Source organism: Anomaloglossus baeobatrachus, chromosome 2 (assembly GCF_048569485.1).
Source record: "Anomaloglossus baeobatrachus isolate aAnoBae1 chromosome 2, aAnoBae1.hap1, whole genome shotgun sequence".
NCBI lineage: Eukaryota > Metazoa > Chordata > Amphibia > Anura > Aromobatidae > Anomaloglossus > Anomaloglossus baeobatrachus.
The window spans coordinates 680,117,537-680,136,485 of NC_134354.1; the positions used below are offsets into that span (position 1 = coordinate 680,117,537).

Genomic DNA, 18,949 nt, shown 5'->3' on the forward strand with positions numbered 1-18,949 from the left:
CAGGGAGAAGGGAGCCGGCGTCTGGCAGCCTGCGGTAAGCTGTAACCAAGGTGAATATTGGGTAACCAAGCGAAGCCCTTTGCTTGGTTACCCATTATTTACCTTGGTTACTAGCGTCCGCCGCTCTCAGGCTGCCAGTGCCGGCTCCCTGCTCCCTGCACAATTAGTCGGAGTACACATCAGGTAAATAAGCAAAGCGGTTTGCTTATTAACCCGATGTGTACTCTGGCTAGGAGTGCAGGGAGCCAGCGCTAAGCGGTGTGCGCTGGTAACCAAGGTAAATATCGGGTAACCGAGCGCTTGGTTACCCGATATTTACCTTAGTTACCAAACACAGCATCACTTCCACGCGTCGCTGCTAGCTGGGGGCTGGTCACTGGTCGCTGGTGAGGTCTGCCTGATTGACAGCTCACCAGCGACCATGTAGCAACGCACCAGCGATCCTGACCAGGTCAGATCGCTGGTGGGATCGCTGGAGCATCGCTTCGCTAAAGTGTGATGGTACCCTAAAGGCCCCGTCACACTAAGCAACATCGCTAGCAACATCGCTGCTAACGAACAACTTTTGTGACGTAGCAGCGATGTTGCTAGTGATGTCGCTGTGTGTGACATCCAGCAACAACCTGGCCCCTGCTGTGAGGTCGTTGGTTGTTGCTGAATGTCCTGGGCCATTTTTTAGTTGTTGCTGTCCTGCTGTGAAGCACACATCGATGTGTGTGACAGCGAGAGAGCAACAACTAAATGTGCAGGCAGCAGGAGCCGGCTTCTGCGGAGGCTGGTAACCACAGTAAACATCGGGTAACCAAGAAGCCCTGTCCTTGGTTACCCGATATTTACCTTTGTTACCAGCCTCCGCCGCTCTCCCTGTCAGTGCCGGCTCCTGCTCTGTGCACATGTAGCTGCAGGACACTTCGGGTTAATTAACCCAATGTGTGCTGTAGCTAGGAGAGCAGGGAGCCAGCGCTAAGCATTGTGCGCTGCTCCCTGCTCTGTGCACATTTAGCTGCAGTACACATCGGGTAATTAACCCGATGTGTGCTGTAACTAGGAGAGCAAGGAGCCAGCGCTAAGCGGTGTGCGCTGCTCCCTGCTCTGTGCACATGTAGCTGCAGCACACATCGGGTAATTAACCCGATGTGTGCTGTAACTAGGAGAGCAGGGAGCCAGCGCTCAGTGTGCGCTGCTCTCTGCACGTGTAGCTCCGTGCGCTGGTAACCAAGGTAAATATCGGGTTGGTTACCCGATATTTACCTTAGTTACCAAGCGCAGCATCTTCCACGCGGCGCTGGGGGCTGGTCACTGGTTGCTGGTGAGCTCACCAGCAACTCGTGTAGCGACGCTCCAGCTATCCCTGCCAGGTCAGGTTGTTGGTGGGATTGCTGGAGCGTCGCAGTGTGACATCTCACCAGCAACCTCCTAGCAACTTACCAGCGATTCCTATCGTTGTTGGGATCGCTGGTAAGTTGCTTAGTGTGACTGGACCTTAAGTCTCACTGCTTGACCAATCACACCCCATCTCTGATAAGCAGCAAACTGTCAACAGACAATGTACACAGAGCCTGCTGCGGGCGGGGTTAGCTTTCTAAGCTCTGATACATGTTACGTCTAAGAACTGTGATTGTGTCACAGCTGCTGCACCTAGTAAATTAAGAGATACATTGTTGAATTGAGGGTCTCTTTTCCTACATTATGGTGCTCTCAGATGAGGTAGCAAAAACCTGGTGACAGATTCACTTAAAAAGGAATCTGACACCAGGTTTTTGCTCCACAATCTGAGACCAGCACAATGTAAAGACCGGCAAGCATGCTCGCCACTGCTCGGTACTCGATTGAGCCTCGAGCATTTGCGTTTGAAAATGCTCGAGTTTCCCATTGACTTCCATTATTTGCTGTACTCGAGTCGCGTCAGAGCAGCCCAAATAAGGAGTGCCACAAAACTCACTCATCACTAATTAGGACACAAATCAGTAATGGCTTAGATCTCTTAAACTCATTGTCAAGCTACAGTAAAACTATGAATTCAACTATGAATTCAACTATGAACTTTGGATTGGTTTTGCTAATTGTTTGGGGTGGATATTTTAGGATTGGTGCTATCACACAAGGTTGACGGGACGACCAGAGGTTGTGGTACTGCACACGAGTGGAGGAAACTTGGTCGCTGTTGCGTCCTGGGGCTTGATCCGTGACATCGGGCCTGACTGCCTTTGGCCCTGTCTTCCTGCCTGGGTGCTGTGTTTGTATGGTCGTTCACAGGGGCTCCTGTCTTGGGAATAACTGCCGAGTATGTTTTACAGGGCACATTTTCGGAATCTGTCGGAGGTTAGGGAACCAGTGTAGGTTCTTTTGTTACAATACGATTGGTTGGCGTTGCTTAATTATAAGTTGGTGTGCAATTTCGGAGGTGCCTGCAGTGTTGCGGTCTCAACGAGGCAGAGTTCGCACCCTATTCCTTTGGGATGGGGGCGGCGGCTCAAGTGGCTCATTGGGGACTGGTCGCGCAGGCGGTGCGTAGGATCGGATGCTGTGGTCAGATAGCTGAAGGTCATAGGTGCGGCTGGCCTTGTTGTACTGGTGGTTCAGTGCAGGTTGGCATTGTGAGGTCCAATGGGGTCAGTTTTGCTCGCTTGGTATTGATACCATGGCATTGGTTATTCGAGCCGTGGAGTCGGCTCGGGTTGGGTTTTTGGAGGCGGGACTCGCACGTACAAGGTGTCATACATGCTCGCTGTGGCGGAAAGGAGGGGGGTATTTGAAGTTGGTGGATTGTACAAAGAGGGGGGGGAACCCAGTGCAGGAACGGGTTTACCCCTGGTAGTGCAATGGTATACTTGGTTAAGGTGGGTCCCTGCTGTGCTGGGTCACAGTGGGACATGTTAACGTGGGACCCTGCTGTGCTGGGTCATAGCAGGGCATGTTATCGTGGGACCCTGCTGTGCTGGGTCTCAGCGGGACATGTTATTGTGGGTCCCTGCTGGGCTGGGTCCCAGCACGACATTGGTTGGGCAACACTCGGCTGGGTGTCTTCGAGCCGATGTGGTGTGGCTGAAGGCACATGGTGGAACTGGTGTTGCAATCATGTATAATGGACTCTTCATTTATCCCCCCTCCTTTGCTGGTGGTTATGCTTATGGAATATTACTATGTTTATGGACGAAATACTATTGTTTGTTTGGTGTCAATAAACAGGGCTGCTGTGGCCTTTTACATCCAATGTCATGCAGTTGTGTCTTATTTTAGGTTAAAAAGGGGAAAGTGTGGGTTTTGGGTTGGGTTATTACGGCAAGGCCATCAGTCAGACTTTCCTAAGTCAAGACAGGCCCGGACGCCTGCCCCAAAGGGGCTCCATGTAGGGCGAACATGACTGAGGAGGGATGCTAGGCCTGAGGGTTAGCGGAGGATTAAGGTGCGGGAAAGTGTAGGGTGGAGTTATGGGGGTTATGGTGCGATGTAAGTTGTCAGGGAGTGGTCAGTTGTGGGATGGATATATAGGGCAGAACTGTGGGGGGCTGGTCATTCCTTAGGCTAAGTTCACACTTTCGTTAAATTGTATCAGTCACAATCCGCTGCTCTGGTAAACAACGGAATCCATTTGGCGGATTCCGTTGTTCCCATAGACTTGTATGAGCGGCGGATTGTGACTGATGATGCTGCGTTGCACCCTCCGCCCGACTGATCAGTCGTGGAACGACTGACCGCGGGGCGGAAGGAACGCAGCCTGTAACGTTTTTTGAGCAGCGCAATCCGTAGGATTTTGCTGCGCATGCTCTCTCTGGCTCCCTGCACACGTAACCAGGATACACATCGGATTACTAAGCAATGCGCTTTGGTTAGTTACCCAATATTTACCCTGGATACGTGTGCAGGGTGGCCGACACTTCCCCGCTCGGCTCCGCCCCCTCCCGCACTCCGCATGTGTACACACACCTACACACACACACACACACACTCACCTGTCCCCCTGCAGTCCCCGCGGCACTGACGTCCTCAGCACCACGGCCCCGCTCGGCTCTGCCCCCTCACACTCCGCCCACTCACGCTCCGCCCCCCTCACGCTCCGCCCCCAGCACACAACGGAGTCCGACAATGAATTCTGTTCTTTGTCATCCGTTGTACAACGCATCAGTCACATGCGTCAAGCAACACATGTAACTGATGCAAAACAACGGAAATGTGAACCTAGCCTTACCTGACAGACATCCAGAATCGTCCCACCCTCCTACCCTAATTTCAGGGTCTTCTGGAGATTGACAGGGAGAAACGAAGAGGATTGACCTTGTTGCAGCGTCAGCGGAAAGAGGGGGGTGTATTTGAAGTCGGTGGATTTCACAAAGAGCGGGGGGGGGAACCCAGTGGAAGAATGGGTTACCACTGGTGGGGCAATGGTATAATTGGTTAAGGTGGGTCCCTGCTGTGGGACATGTTAATGTGGGACCATACTGTGCTGGGTCACAGCGGGGCATGTTAACGTGGGTGCCTTCTGGTTGGGCAACACTAGGCTGGGTGTCCTCGAGCCGGTGTGGTGCGGCTGAGGTGGAGCTGGTGTTGCAATCATGTACAATGGACTCTTCTTTTACCCCCCCCCCCTTTGCTGGTGGTTATGTTTATGGAATATTACTATGTTTATGGATGCAATGTTATTGCTTGTTTGGTGTTAATAAACGGGGCTGCTGTGGCCAATGTCACGCAGTCGTGTCTTATTTAAGGTTAAGAAGGGGAAAGTGTGGTGTGACGGGGTCCTTCTCCCATACCACACAATCAACAGAGCGAGAGATGACAAAACAAAGAACATTTATTCCAAGCAAATCAAATGGTCCATAACATAATCCACTATACAGAGGGTAAAATTAGTCCAGAAATATGAATATAATTCAATAAGTGATAAATGTCCAGGTCTCTTTGGGGAGCCGCAGCTTTTCCCCCAGAGGTTCAATCTTCCTGCTTCACTTTTGAAGTTCTCAAACAGACTGCCTCATCCCCCAGGTAAGCAAAGAAGTTAAGTGGATTGTAGGTCCCCTCCCCCACACTTAGGGACAGAAGCGCTTCCAAGGAGTTATAACCCTGCAGACAATACAATGTACACACACGCAATACAAATAATGGACAGTGAACCATGTCTAAACATTAACCCACACAAAATAATACATAACCCACAATATCACACCATCACATGTGGGTTTTGGGTTGGGTCATTACGGCAAGGCCGCCAGTCATACTTTCCTAAGTGATGTCTATGATTAAGAAAAATTGCAGTACCAGATGAAACCCAAACCAGGTGTGGTGCTACTACTGAGAGAAAGCAGCCATGTTTTTGTAATCCACTAAAATATCTGTAAGGCCGGATTCACATGAATGTATATAAAAGTTTCATACAGAAAACTGAGATGGAAAAAACCTCACTTATCTGCACTGCCCCATTGAATAACATTGGTTGCTGTGATGTCCGTATTTTCACACACAGTATTTGGGCAAAAACCAGGCTCATGTGCAGCCACCCTAATCATCAACTGCATGTAGTAAAAAAAAACAAAACTTTATTACTTGAATGCCTATCCAATATATATTGTAACTTTGAGAAAAAGAAAAACACAAAACCCTTCCTTTATAATGTACTTTTAACTGCTCTAAACAAAATAGCTTTATTACTGCATAATGTAAGTTGCTATGAGACGTGCATTAAAAGACAAAACATAATTGCTTCCCAGTTATCCAAAAATTGCAAAATAAATATTTAACAATTGTTTCTCCACTTAAGATCTGAAGCTCATAGATGCATAGAGTGTATTTTTCCCCAGTTAATTACGAAGAGCTGATGAAATTGTAATGTCGCCTATTACACCTGTAGTTTTACACAACCACCCACTCACCAACAAGACAGATTACAACATACACTCCCACCCACGGATAGGCATCAAGTCTACGCACTCCGACAGCTATTCTCACATCACGGAAGCACGTCAGTAGTTTACACCTCGTCATGTAGCAACCAGTTTAATGAGCCAATGCTAGTCTAATGTACATTACTCTCATTATTTAGATAAAATCTGTTCTAGATTATTTCCACTCAAACACTATGTAATGCTTGAGTGCGTTGCAGCATTGAAATGCAATCATTTACATAATCCTATTATTGGCATCCTTATACAGGGACAATCATTATTGACTTCATTCAGATCGCACCAATGTTCTTCCATGAGGCATTGTTCATCTGCGAGTTTTTCCTCAGCTGGAATAGGGCTGAGGAAAAAATTGCGCATGTTGTGTATGGCCATGTATCTTGGATGAAGCTCGCCAATGCATGTCAATGAGGGTGGAAAAACACGAAATTTTCACATACATATAAAGGCCAAGCTATTGTCATACTTCCTATTCCCATAACAGCAAACACAATGATCCTCTAGTATTCAATCCTATGATACACCTAATTATTGATAATATTGGAGGATTATATCTCTCCTTATATTCAAGCCTGCTGGGAACCTGGTGTCTAATTTGAACATCCAAAATTTTTCTGCGTGGTTTTATTTTTTCACTTACTGGGTTAGTAATGAGGGTGTCTAATAGATGCCTCTCCATTACTAACACCAGGACATGATGGCAGCTAACATTTCAAACTGATATCAACCTCATCTACCCTTACCCGATTGCCAAGGCACCAGGGCAATCTAATGTGATGCGCCACTTTTGGGGCGGCTGCTGGCTGCTTTTTCTAGGCTGAAAAGGGCCCATTAATCATGCACCTTCCCAGCCTGAAAGGAGGGACCCCACGTTGTGTTTTTTATAATTATTTATTAGGTTAATCAAGCATAAACACCCTTTAGTGCCACATGAAAGGCACTAAAGGGTACAAGATTATAATATGTGGGGGGGGTTGGGAAATTATGTACTCTATCTGCAAAATATCGATCTCTTCTAGCTATCTATCTGTATGTTTATATATTAACTAATTATTAGTTATGACAACTAGCTTTAACGTACATAGAGTATTGCAGTATGTAAAAGATTATGTTAAAAACATATAGATACTTGACGAGAAAAAACGCACACTCGCATGACTTATGGATGCTGGGCAAGGGTAAAAAATTGTATACTCTTATAGACCTTCAATGACATGAAATGAATGACATATACATGAAAATCTGAGCGTTTTTATATACGTAGATGTGAGCAAACCGAACTGTTCTGGATCAGTACTGAAGAGTAGCTCACGAGCGTTACACCGACTGTGCTGCTAAATAATGGACCTGCAACAATATAGCCAGCATCTAGGGATGACACGCTGTTTTGTTGCATGAGAGCTGAATTGCTAGTATCTAAGCAAGACTTCAAGTCGTGCATAATGTATACCATTACATTGAAAATCAGTTATTTAGGATTTTTCAAAAATATTGAGAAATAGTCATTCTGCCGTTTAATAAGTCGAAATATTCAAAATTTTATCAAAGCAGAAAAGTGGATGGAATTAAACCGTCTGTACAATTGCTTAAACAAGCACCTGTAGCGCCCCTGAAGCCATCAGGAGCTACAAGGAACTGCATCCTGTCAAAGATGCAGGGCGTACTCCTAGGGACCCAGAAAACCAGTGCCGGTAACACCAAAACACACATATAATCCCTGTTTTTCCCTTCCCCAAGGACTGGTGATGGGCTAGGGTTGGACCCAATGGATGGCCAAACTAGGGGTGGAACCAATCCAGTCCACTAGATGACAACCAGGGACGAGGGGTCAGATAGTTAGTCAGTTGAAGTGAAAGGAGACGGATGTAACAGTACTCACGGGAGAGTGTAACAGTGACCTGTCAGGATCAGGCGTGTGGTTGCTGAAGGAGTACAGTGGAGTAGTCTCGGAACCATAGCACCGACGGGGTGCAGAGCCCTAGGTCGGGCAAACGCTCCAGGCAGACCTGATAAAATCTGCACAGTGAGGGGACCATCCAGGACCAGGGTACCAGCAGTGATGGGAGAACCAGGGACTGGAACAGAGCACTGACCCTACAGGGTTTAAACTGCCCGCCGTATGGACTAAGACTGAAACACTACCAGACGCTCCAAGCCACGGGGACCCACCAACCATAGACAGGAGCAGGGGAAAGAAGCCACAAGGTCACCACGCCGGCACTGGAACTAAGGGAACCATTGGTGAGGACCAGCCTCCATCAGGTTGGAAGCATCACCATCGTGAGTAAAGAATTAGTTACACTGCAATCCCTTGTGTGGTCTACCTTCTTTCCGCGCCCTGGTACTGTTAATGGACTTAAAGATCAAATACCATCATTTGTCCCGTGGGGCCTAGCCCTACTTGCGGAGGGCCACAACATCCAGGCTGTCATTAATATCAGCCCCAGCAATGAGAGACTGTGCAGCGGCGGCTCCATCCATATAGCCGGAACCCGCAAGTGGTGTCACGACAAAATCTTTATTATTATTCCCCTGTACATAACCCCTTTTAAGCGACCCCCAGGGTCACGGAACCGGGCAACGGCCACCCAGTGAACGGTCCCAGTAAATATACGGCCCGGGAACGAGTACCCCAAATCCCTGGGGTGCGTCACACTCCCATCAAAGTTTTTATCATCACAGGGTACGTGCCAATGATAAGTGTTATTCATGTTTTTTGATGCTGCATATTTTTTCCTGCTTCAAAAACACAGCGTTTTACAATACAAGCAAATTGGATGGGCTTAATAGAAATCTCATGTCCACTGTGCTTTTTTTTTATGTTGCATGTGTTTTTTCAATCCGCAGCATGTCAATTTCTATTGCGGGTACTCTGAGTTTTCAGTGCTGAATGTCCCCATAGACTTTCATTAGATGTGGAAAATCTGCAGGTAAAAGAATCTAAACAAAACATATCAGATATCATTAAGTTGATGGAAACACAAGCAGCAGGAAAAACAGGAAGCTGGCCAAAGCAGAGTTCAACGTCCCAATGCACTCAAACACATATGCAGACACACAAAACTGTATAAAGATATAACTAAATACAGTAGATGATAGAAATATATTTGATAGAATAGATAGAGAAATATCTGGCAGGTATCTAATTTCCCACCCCTCCTACTTATTATACACTTGCACCCTTGAGTGCTTTTCATGTGGCGCTAGAGGGTGTTTAGCCTAATTTAACATAATAGATAAATAATTTTAAAAAATGACATGGGGCTCCCATCTATTTTTGATAGCCAGCAAAGGTAAAGCAGACAGCTTTGGACTGATAACCAGACTATGAAGGTCCATGGTTATTGGACTCTTTCCAATCTAAAAATAGCAGTTGCAGCCACCTCAGAGAAGTGCTGCATCATATGAGATGAGCCAATTCTGACACTAAAGCGGGCTTTACACGCTGCGACATCGCTACCAATTGCTAGCGATGTTGAGCGCAATAACACCCGCCCCTGTCGTATGTGCGATATGTTGTGATCGCTGCCGTAGTGAACATTATCGCTACGGCAGTGTCACAAGGCCTTACCTGCCTAGTGACGTCGCTCTGGCCGGGGAACTGCCTCCTTTCTAAGGGGGCGGTTCGTTCGGCGTCACAGCGACGTCACACGTCCAATAGAAGCGGAGGGGCGGAGATGAGCAGGACGTAACACATCCTTCCTTCCGCATTGCCGATGGAAGCAGGTAAGGAGATGTTCGTCGCTCCTGCGGTGTCACACACAGCGATGTGTGCTGCCGCAGGAACGAGGAACAACATTGTTAACAAGACGAAAACTATTTTATGTTTCAGGACGACCTCTCCGCGGCAAACGATTTTGGCCGCTTTTACGATCGTTTAAGGTCGCACATAAGTGTCACACACTACGATATCGTTAATGACACCAGATGTGCGTCACAAACACCGTGACCCCGATAATTCATTAACGATATCGTAGCGTGTAAAGCCCGCTTTAGCCTTGGTTCTTCCTGATTGCCCTAGTGTATTGGCAGTCAGGGTAATTGTAGTTGGGGATGATGTCAGCTGTGTAGTGTCAGCTGGCATGAAGCCCTGGTGTTAGTAATGGAGAGTTGTCTATAAGACACCCCCATCAGACACCCCTATTACTAACGCAGTAGGTAAAAATGAAAAAAAAAAAAAATGCACACACAAAAATAGCTTATTTGGAAAAACACTCCCCAACCCTTTCCCTGATTCACCGATGTATTTAAAAAAAAAAAAAGCTATGCAGTTCAGACGTAAGACGTATTTCAGGGATTCCAACATAATCCACAAATGAAAACCTGAAAGATATAAAAAAAAGATAAACTACAACTAGAGACTGTTCCTCATTCATCAATTTATTAGGAAGCAAAGTTCCCAGGTCTGAGGTAGTCCAGCAGCTCCCGCGGCATTCCTTCATTCCCTAGATCAAAGGATATGAAGCCACTGAATGAGGCTCCATAGACTTTGAGCAGCAGCCACTCCCCGATTAAATATATAAGAATAAGGCTGCACATCAAACTTAGATAATGGTATAATGCCTCAAGCATATGGAAAAATATTGGAATATACAATGAAAAATGCTACTTGCTAATTTGAACATGTGAATAATGAATTGCATACCTGCTATGAATATTAGGAAAAAGGAGATATTTAGCAATCGCATTGATCAATGTAACTGAGCCCCAAAACCTCGTCAAGGTATATCTCTATATTGGGGTCCCTAGCTCTGTGACCCTAACTGTGTGTCATCTCATTGCAATTAAAAACTGCTATGGGTGGAGAGGGGTAACTAAGGACTTTCTTATATAGGAGATGGAAAAAACATGGCCGAAAGGGGCGGAGCTGTGTTCACATTCAGAAAAAAAACTACATATAACTGAATAGGATAACTGAAGTGAGCACTAATATATATATATGAGTGCAAGCCAAAAATACATACTATATATATAAGAATAAGGCTGCACATCAAACTTAGATAATGGTATAATGCCTCAAGCATATGGAAAAATATTGGAATATACAATGAAAAATGCTACTTGCTAATTTGAACATGTGAATAATGAATTGCATACCTGCTATGAATATTAGGAAAAAGGAGATATTTAGCAATCGCATTGATCAATGTAACTGAGCCCCAAAACCTCGTCAAGGTATATCTCTATATTGGGGTCCCTAGCTCTGTGACCCTAACTGTGTGTCATCTCATTGCAATTAAAAACTGCTATGGGTGGAGAGGGGTAACTAAGGACTTTCTTATATAGGAGATGGAAAAAACATGGCCGAAAGGGGCGGAGCTGTGTTCACATTCAGAAAAAAAACTACATATAACTGAATAGGATAACTGAAGTGAGCACTAATATATATATATATGAGTGCAAGCCAAAAATACATACTATATATATAAGAATAAGGCTGCACATCAAACTTAGATAATGGTATAATGCCTCAAGCATATGGAAAAATATTGGAATATACAATGAAAAATGCTACTTGCTAATTTGAACATGTGAATAATGAATTGCATACCTGCTATGAATATTAGGAAAAAGGAGATATTTAGCAATCGCATTGATCAATGTAACTGAGCCCCAAAACCTCGTCAACCGATTAACGCTCTGCAAGACCCAGAACACTGATGAGTGGTGACATCAGTATGAGTAATGATGATGCTGACATCACCGCTCATCAGTGTCCTGTATATCATGGAGCACAGTGTGAGCCAGGAATGTCTGTTGCTCAAAGACTACGGAGCTCCATATCCTTTGAGGAACGTTGTAGGAACCGCTGGAGTTTGTCAGACCTGGGAACTTTTCTTTTTAATAAATTGGTGAATGAGGGACAAAAAATCATTGACAGCATACATTGTCATCCATGTGCAATCTGTTTTTAATTTTGTAATGTATTTATTCTTTTTATGCGAAAAAGTTCCCATATGAAACATTAATGATAAAAACTGAAACACTGACCAAACACTTGGAGGCACTGCATGGAGCACATTGTGTTTGAGAATGTAAAACTAAGTTCACATGAACATATAAGATTTCCATCTGAGTTGTTATCCATATTCAGTCCATAGAGAATTTGTTTGTATGTATCAGCAATTATTAAAATCTACTAGATCTAATATAGTTTCCTATAGTAAAGAACTGCAATGTATCTGTAAAAATTTACTGAACTGTATGGGATTCAAAGTTTTTTTTACATACAAAGACTTGATTCTCATCAGACATGCACATCTGAACAGCCCGATTGGATGACATTGGTCCTAGTGGAATCCTTCTTTTAAGGCTGGAGTCACACTTGTGAGAGACTCGCGCGAGTCTCGCATCGCATCACCTGGCACGGCCTGATGCTCTCCGGACAGGAGCTTCTCAGCTGCATAGAAATACATGCTGCCATCCCGCTCCTGTCTGGGGAGTGTGCGGCCATGCCGGGTGATGCGATGCGAGACTAGCGCGAGTCTCTCACAAGTGTGATTCTGGCCTTACGGAAAGCACTCAAAGAGAAAATGCACATGGTCAGCCTTCTATTCGCATTGGTACGCCCCAAGTGCACTGACAGCCAAATTTTTTCACGACTTCTAAGTAGTTTTCTCATGACTGCAACATTGGATCTCTTCCTACAAGTATATAATTTTTATTAGGAGACAAACACCTACACAGCTGCCATGCGGACAGGTTCCCTTTAAGCCACGATACTTCTTGTCAACCCATTCTAGGAGACCTCAGTTCTTAGTATGCAGAAGGATCTCTTGCTGTTAAGAGAGCCAATTTCATTTAATTGATATAAGCAAACTTAACCTGCGGTGCATATTTCATGCCATCTGGAGTTTTAGAGAGCAGGGGTGAGTCTATAATGAGATAACTGGAGGGAGCTGTCTCGGGCAGCAGAATTTTTAGACTTGTAAAGAAGCAATTAAAAAAATGCTAATTTTCATGCTATAGTAACTTTCGAACATTTATTTTACAGTGTAGTTATAATTTACACTAAAAAAGCTCACCAAAGAACATAATCAAAATAAGTTCACAGAAAAAAACTCACCAGAAATAAAGCCACCAGCCAAAAACATGGTCAAATAATGGCAAAAACACATGCAAGATGCATACGGCCCCCCCATGATATCGGTTAGAATTGCACAGGTGCAGAATACCTATAAAACAACCACCCACAGTATAAAATGTCAGGAGGGGGTGGTTGCCAGCATCTTGCATTATTTGACCATTTTTTTTTGTCTGGCGGCTTTATTTCTGGTGAGTTTTTTTCTGTGAACTTATAATTTACACTAACCCTGACGCACAAAGACAGAAAAGGGCCTCTGTGCAAAAAAGTATTGGATTAGTGATGGGTGAACCCACACTGTAAAGTTTAGGATCCATACCGGACATCTAGTGTCCATGCAGAGGACCCAAATACAGATGTCTCAGGGAAGTCTGTGCTACTGTTCAGATTCTACACCTGGATAGAAAAAAAAGGGGGCAAAATGGGGATTAAAGTAGGACAATTATACTTCTCTTGCGCAGCTGTCACACTGTTTCTGAGTCTGCTCATTAAACCTCATGAATATTCACTGCTTCCCCCGCCCACACTCTGTGATAGTGTCTGTGATTGGTTGCAGTCAGATTGCCGGCATGCCTGAGGATTTCTTGCCCTCACACTAGCTGTCTGGGTTACGGAAAATACTTTTTATTTTCCAGTCGGACTTTTTATTTAGTCCGACTGGAATCGCTGAACCTGAACATCTCCTGGTTCGCTATCTGTTTATATGAGCCCTTTGCTGTCCACTAACTGAAATGGCCCGCTTTCCTCTTGGGCCCCGATGCGGCTGCACAGGTTGCCCCTGCACCAAACATTGAGTAACTTTGTAAATAGATAGATAACTCCCAGTCACGCACTGGCTCTGTTCGTATTGGTAAAGTTGGCCAGGACTGACCTAAAAGCTCTAAAAGTCTAAACATTTTGCACAGTCTCGAGGTGTGCAAAACCCTTTGAATGTTTTTTATACTAGAAAACTGACCAAAATACCTTCCCGAATTGAGTTTTATGTGTCTTTGTGCATGTCCTACAATGTTATGACTACACAGCAATATATGCCATGCTTTCAGAACAACACTTTTAACATTTCTCAGCCATATTGTTCAATATTTCATATTGCGCAGAATTAACGGAGGAGTGGATACTGACCCCTAGTGGAACTTTGAGGAATTTCATTAACAATGTTTTTTTCACTTGTCTGATATAGGATAGATTACTTTTTACACAAGTTTATTGAATAGTAACTGCAAGATTCACACAATGCACAAATCTATAAACGCTAACTAAGAATGTTCACTATGGATTGGTGGCTTACATGCTGATAGGAACCAGGTATCTTCTGGGATAATATAGTAATTATATTTTTGCAAATCTCTAGATCAGTTTCAAAACAGGGATATTTTAGAAACAGGCGAATATGGATAATATTTACTGTAATATTTTAATATTTTGTTGTTTTCTTTTTTCTCTTTTTTCAGAACTCCAGTTATTAGCAGAACATCACTTGTGCAAACAGGGCTCAGAAGAAGAAGGTACCCCACAGAGCAAGAACAGCGCGGATAATAGACCAAAATTGGGGTGCTGTTGCCATGGTAACACAGCCACAATTCCAGCATCTCAGCAGACGAGCTCGTGTAGCTGTTTTACACAGGATGGACAACAGGAGAAAAACTCACCGGGGCGGAAACAGGATTGTCAGCCAGACTGCTCAAAAGGTAATCCGGCCGGTCCCAGCATTACCAGCGGTCCCATCATCCATGCACATTTTGATAATTGTGTTTATGTTGTGTACTTATAGGTTTCAAAATAACATACAGAAGTTCTGTTTCCATGCTGTATGCGGATCTTCTTGTGCTTGGGGTTTTTTTTTCCCTTTCTTAAGCTCTGTTCATATTTTTTATTTATGGCCAATTTTGCCATTGGGCTTTCTAATATTTTAACTGCAAAAATAACCTAGTTAGCATCATAGTATTGTCATCAAAAACACTAGATCCATGCAAAGCTCATTATCTATATATATAATTGCCTTATTCTGTCTGTCTGTCTGTCTTGCTCCAAAATGACGCCATTACAGTGACAACCGTTGCCACAGCATGTGCGCTAAAGAGCCTGCGACCAACGGCTCAGCTAAGTGAACAGCACGAACTACGGCGCGACAGGACGACGCCCGACACCTTTCCCCACTCCTACACGGAGCCCTGACTCCCAGGTGACTGCTGCACTCCCGGGAGCCCACACCGGGAACCCAGCCTAGACATACCCTTGCATTGCTGGGATCATGTCGGGAGCCGGTTTACGCTGGTAACCATGGTACACATCGGGTAACTAAGCAAAGCGCTTTGCATAGTTACCCGATTGTGTACCATGGTTACCAGCGTAACTCGGCTCCACCCCCCCTGCACTCCTCCCTCCACATGTATACACTGAACGCACGCGCACACACACACACACACAAATAGTCACCTGTCCCCAGCCATGCAGTCCCTGGCACTGACGTCCTCAGCGCCATGGCCCCGCTCGGCTCCACCCACCCCGCACTCCACCCTCCGCATGTTTACACTGAACACACACCCCGTCACTACTGCACCCATCATCCCCGCACACACGCAGACATTACCGCTCCCATCATCCCCGCACACACGCAGGCACTACCGCTCCCATCATCCCCGCACACACCCCGCCACTACCGCACCCATCATCATCATCCCCGCACACACCCCGGCACTACCGCACCCATCATCATCCCCGCATACACCCCGGCACTACCGCACCCATCATCATCCCCGCACACACCCCGCACTACCGCACTCATCATCATCACCGCACACACAAGCACTACCGCACTCATCATCATCCCCGCACACACCCCGGCACTACCACACCCATCATCATCCCCGCACACACACCGGCACTACCGCACCCATCATCATCCCGCACACACCCCGGCACTTGGTTGCTGCATTGAGCTGACACAGAGCTGTCATGTTCTATGTCGCTCCCTGTCAGCTTCATGTAGCAGAGCTGAAAGCGTCGTGTGGATTACTTCAGACCTGGATGGGTGTTTGGGGATTAATAAAGTGGTAAATGAGGGTTTTGTTTTGTCTTTTATTCCAAATAAAGGATTTTTCGTTGTGTATGTTTATTTACTTTCACTTAGAGGTTAATCATGGAAGGTATCTTGGGGAGACGCCTGCCATGAACTTAGTGGCAGCTATAAGCTGCCATTTAACTCCTTATTACCCCGATTGCCACCGCACCAGGGCTGCTGTGGCAATCGGGGTAATAAGGAGGGATGCGGCAATTCCGGGCAGCTGCTGGCTGATATTGTTATGGTGGTGGGCTCCCCATAACGTGGCGCTCCCCATCCTGACAATACCAGCCTTCAGCCGTGTGGCTTTATCTTGGCTGTTATGAATATGAGGGAGGGGGAGAGAGGGGGAGGGGGAGAGGGGGGAGAGAGAGGGGGGGGCGGTGGGGTGGTTGAGATGAGGGGGGGGTAACGAGAGAGAAAGAGGGGGAGACCAGGAGTGATTTTAAACAATTTAGATCGTTCTGCTGGACATGCTGAGCATGCGCAGTAGAACGTAACAGAATCCGTCAGTGGATTCCGCCGCTTAGTGCATTGCAGCGGAATCCGCCCCCATAGACAATCATTAGACACCTTGGCGGATTCTAATGGAATCCGTCAAGGTGCGATATTTTAACGACCCAAAAACTTCTACATGCAGCATTCCTGACGCTGCATTAAATTAACGATGCAGCGTCGTCCAGCGGATGCAACGCAGACACTTGCGTTACAGTGCGTCATCCATACAAGGCTATGGAGAATAGCGCAGTGCGTTAACAGACTGCGCTATTCTCCATAGCGGCTGATTGCGCTGAATGCAAGTGTCAAAGCGCCCGAACACACACACACACACACCTGGATAGTTACCTGTCCCCAGCCATGCAGTCCCCGGCACTGACGTCCTCAGCACCATGGCCCCACTCGGCTCCACCCACCCCGCACTCCGCCCCCCGCACACATTACCCCGCAGGATGGGGGCACATGTCAGGATGGTGGCTGCACCAGGATGGAAGTGTGACGCCCTGGCGCCGCCAGGTGGTCACAGTAGTGCACAACACCCCACATAACACCTTCCCACATAAGGGTCCACCAGCCACAAAATCCTAGCCACCCCCTTCTCCCAGGGTAGGAAGGACACACCAGTGGGCAGTACCAGGCGGATTGGGAGCGCCCACCTAGGGATCTTGAGGATCCGGGGGCGGGAACACAGGAGTTCAAGTTAGGAGTTTGAAGTTGGAGGTCAAGTGGAGAGGAGTGACAGTGACAGACTGTCAGAGGGAGAAGCTGAGCCTAGTGAGGGTAGACAGGGTAGTGGCTGTGGTCTACTGGATAGGTGGCAAGCAGTGGACTGTGTCCAAAGGCGACGGGAATACGGTCGCGGTAGATCCAGAGTGGACCGGGACAGGGTTGGAGCCCTCCGGTACCGACAGCGGAGATCTGGTCCGGAAACCGTGCACAGGCGGGGTACCTGGACCCTAGTTAGGAGACGGTTGCAAGCCCCTTCTCTAATTCACCAGGCCAGGATCAGGTTTCAAGCCTAACTTCAGAAGTTTAGCCCAGATAGAGTGAAATGGCAGCCCACCGCGGGGGATAGGGTATCCACAAACACCCACTGAAATCCCAAAGGTCAGTTTTCGCGGGCACGTCTCCCAACCAGAATACACCGGGAGTGGACTTTCCCATTCCAGACGGAGTTGTCCAAAAGTGAGGAAAATTACAGAGTGCCGGAGGACGGGACATCGGTACACCAGCCCGTATGTGGGACCCAAGTACACCCGGACGCGGGCAGCCAGCCACTGACACCTTGGTTTACCAACGGACTTGTGTGCAATTATTCCACAGTGAGTACACCAACACTTCCTGGTCCACCTCTGGCCTACATCATTCCCCGTGTTCTGGACACTGACCCCAGGGCAAACAACCCTACCCATGGAGGGGTTAACATCCAGCTGCCATCCCATCGCCCCCGGGTGCTCCCCAACAGCAGCGGTAGCGGTGGCACCACAACTTGCCACGCACCGTCATTCCCGTACATATACAGTACAGACCAAAAGTTTGGACACCTTCTCATTCAAAGAGTTTTCTTTATTTTCAGGACTCTGAAAATTGTAGATTCACATTGAAGGCATCAAAACTATGAATTAAAACATGTGGAATGAAATACTTAAAAAAGTGTGAAACAACTGAAAATATGTCTTATATTCTAGGTTCTTCAAAGTAGCCACCTTTTGCTTTGATTACTGCTTTCCACAATCTTGGCATTCTCTTGATGAGCTTCAAGAGGTAGTCACCGGAAATGGTTTTCCAACAGTCTTGAAGGAATTCCCAGAGATGCTTAGCACTTGTTGGCCCTTTTGCATTCACTCTGTGGTCCAGCTCACCCCAAACCATCTCGATTAGGTTCAGGCCTGGTGACTGTGGAGACCAGGTCATCTGGCATAGCACCCCATCACTCTCCTTCTTAGTCAAGTAGCCCTTACACAGCCTGGAGGTGTGTTTGGGATCATTGTCCTGTTGAAAAATAAATGATGGTCCAACTAAACGCAAACCGGATGGAATAGCATGCCGCTGCAAGATGATGTGGTACGCATGCTGGTTCAGTATGCCTTCAATATTGAATAAATTCCCAACAGTGTCACCAGCAAAGCACCCCCACACCATCACACCTCCTCCTGCATGCTTCACGGTGGGAACCAGCCATGTAGAGTCCATCCGTTCACCTTTTCTACAAAGACACGGTGGTTGGATCCAAAGATCTCAAATTTGGACTCATCAGACCAAAGCACAGATTTCCACTGGTCTAATGTCCATTCCTTGTGTTCTTTAGCCCAAACAAGTCTCTTCTGCTTGTTGCCTGTGCTTAGCAGTGGTTTCCTAGCAGCTATTTTACCATGAAGGCCTGCTGCACAAAGTCTCCTCTTAACAGTT

The 18,949-nt window shown here is 46.4% G+C and overlaps 1 protein-coding gene across 1 annotated transcript in view; it reads left to right on the forward strand.

Annotated features, from left to right (window-relative positions):
* The window catches only part of PPP1R1A (protein phosphatase 1 regulatory inhibitor subunit 1A), a 260,869-nt gene that overhangs the window by 233,222 nt on the left and 8,698 nt on the right, over positions 1–18,949 (forward strand). The window contains exon 5 of the mRNA XM_075334515.1: positions 14,433–14,669. Within this exon, the coding sequence (XP_075190630.1) occupies positions 14,433–14,669 (237 nt within the window). The remainder of the gene's footprint in view (positions 1–14,432; positions 14,670–18,949) is intronic.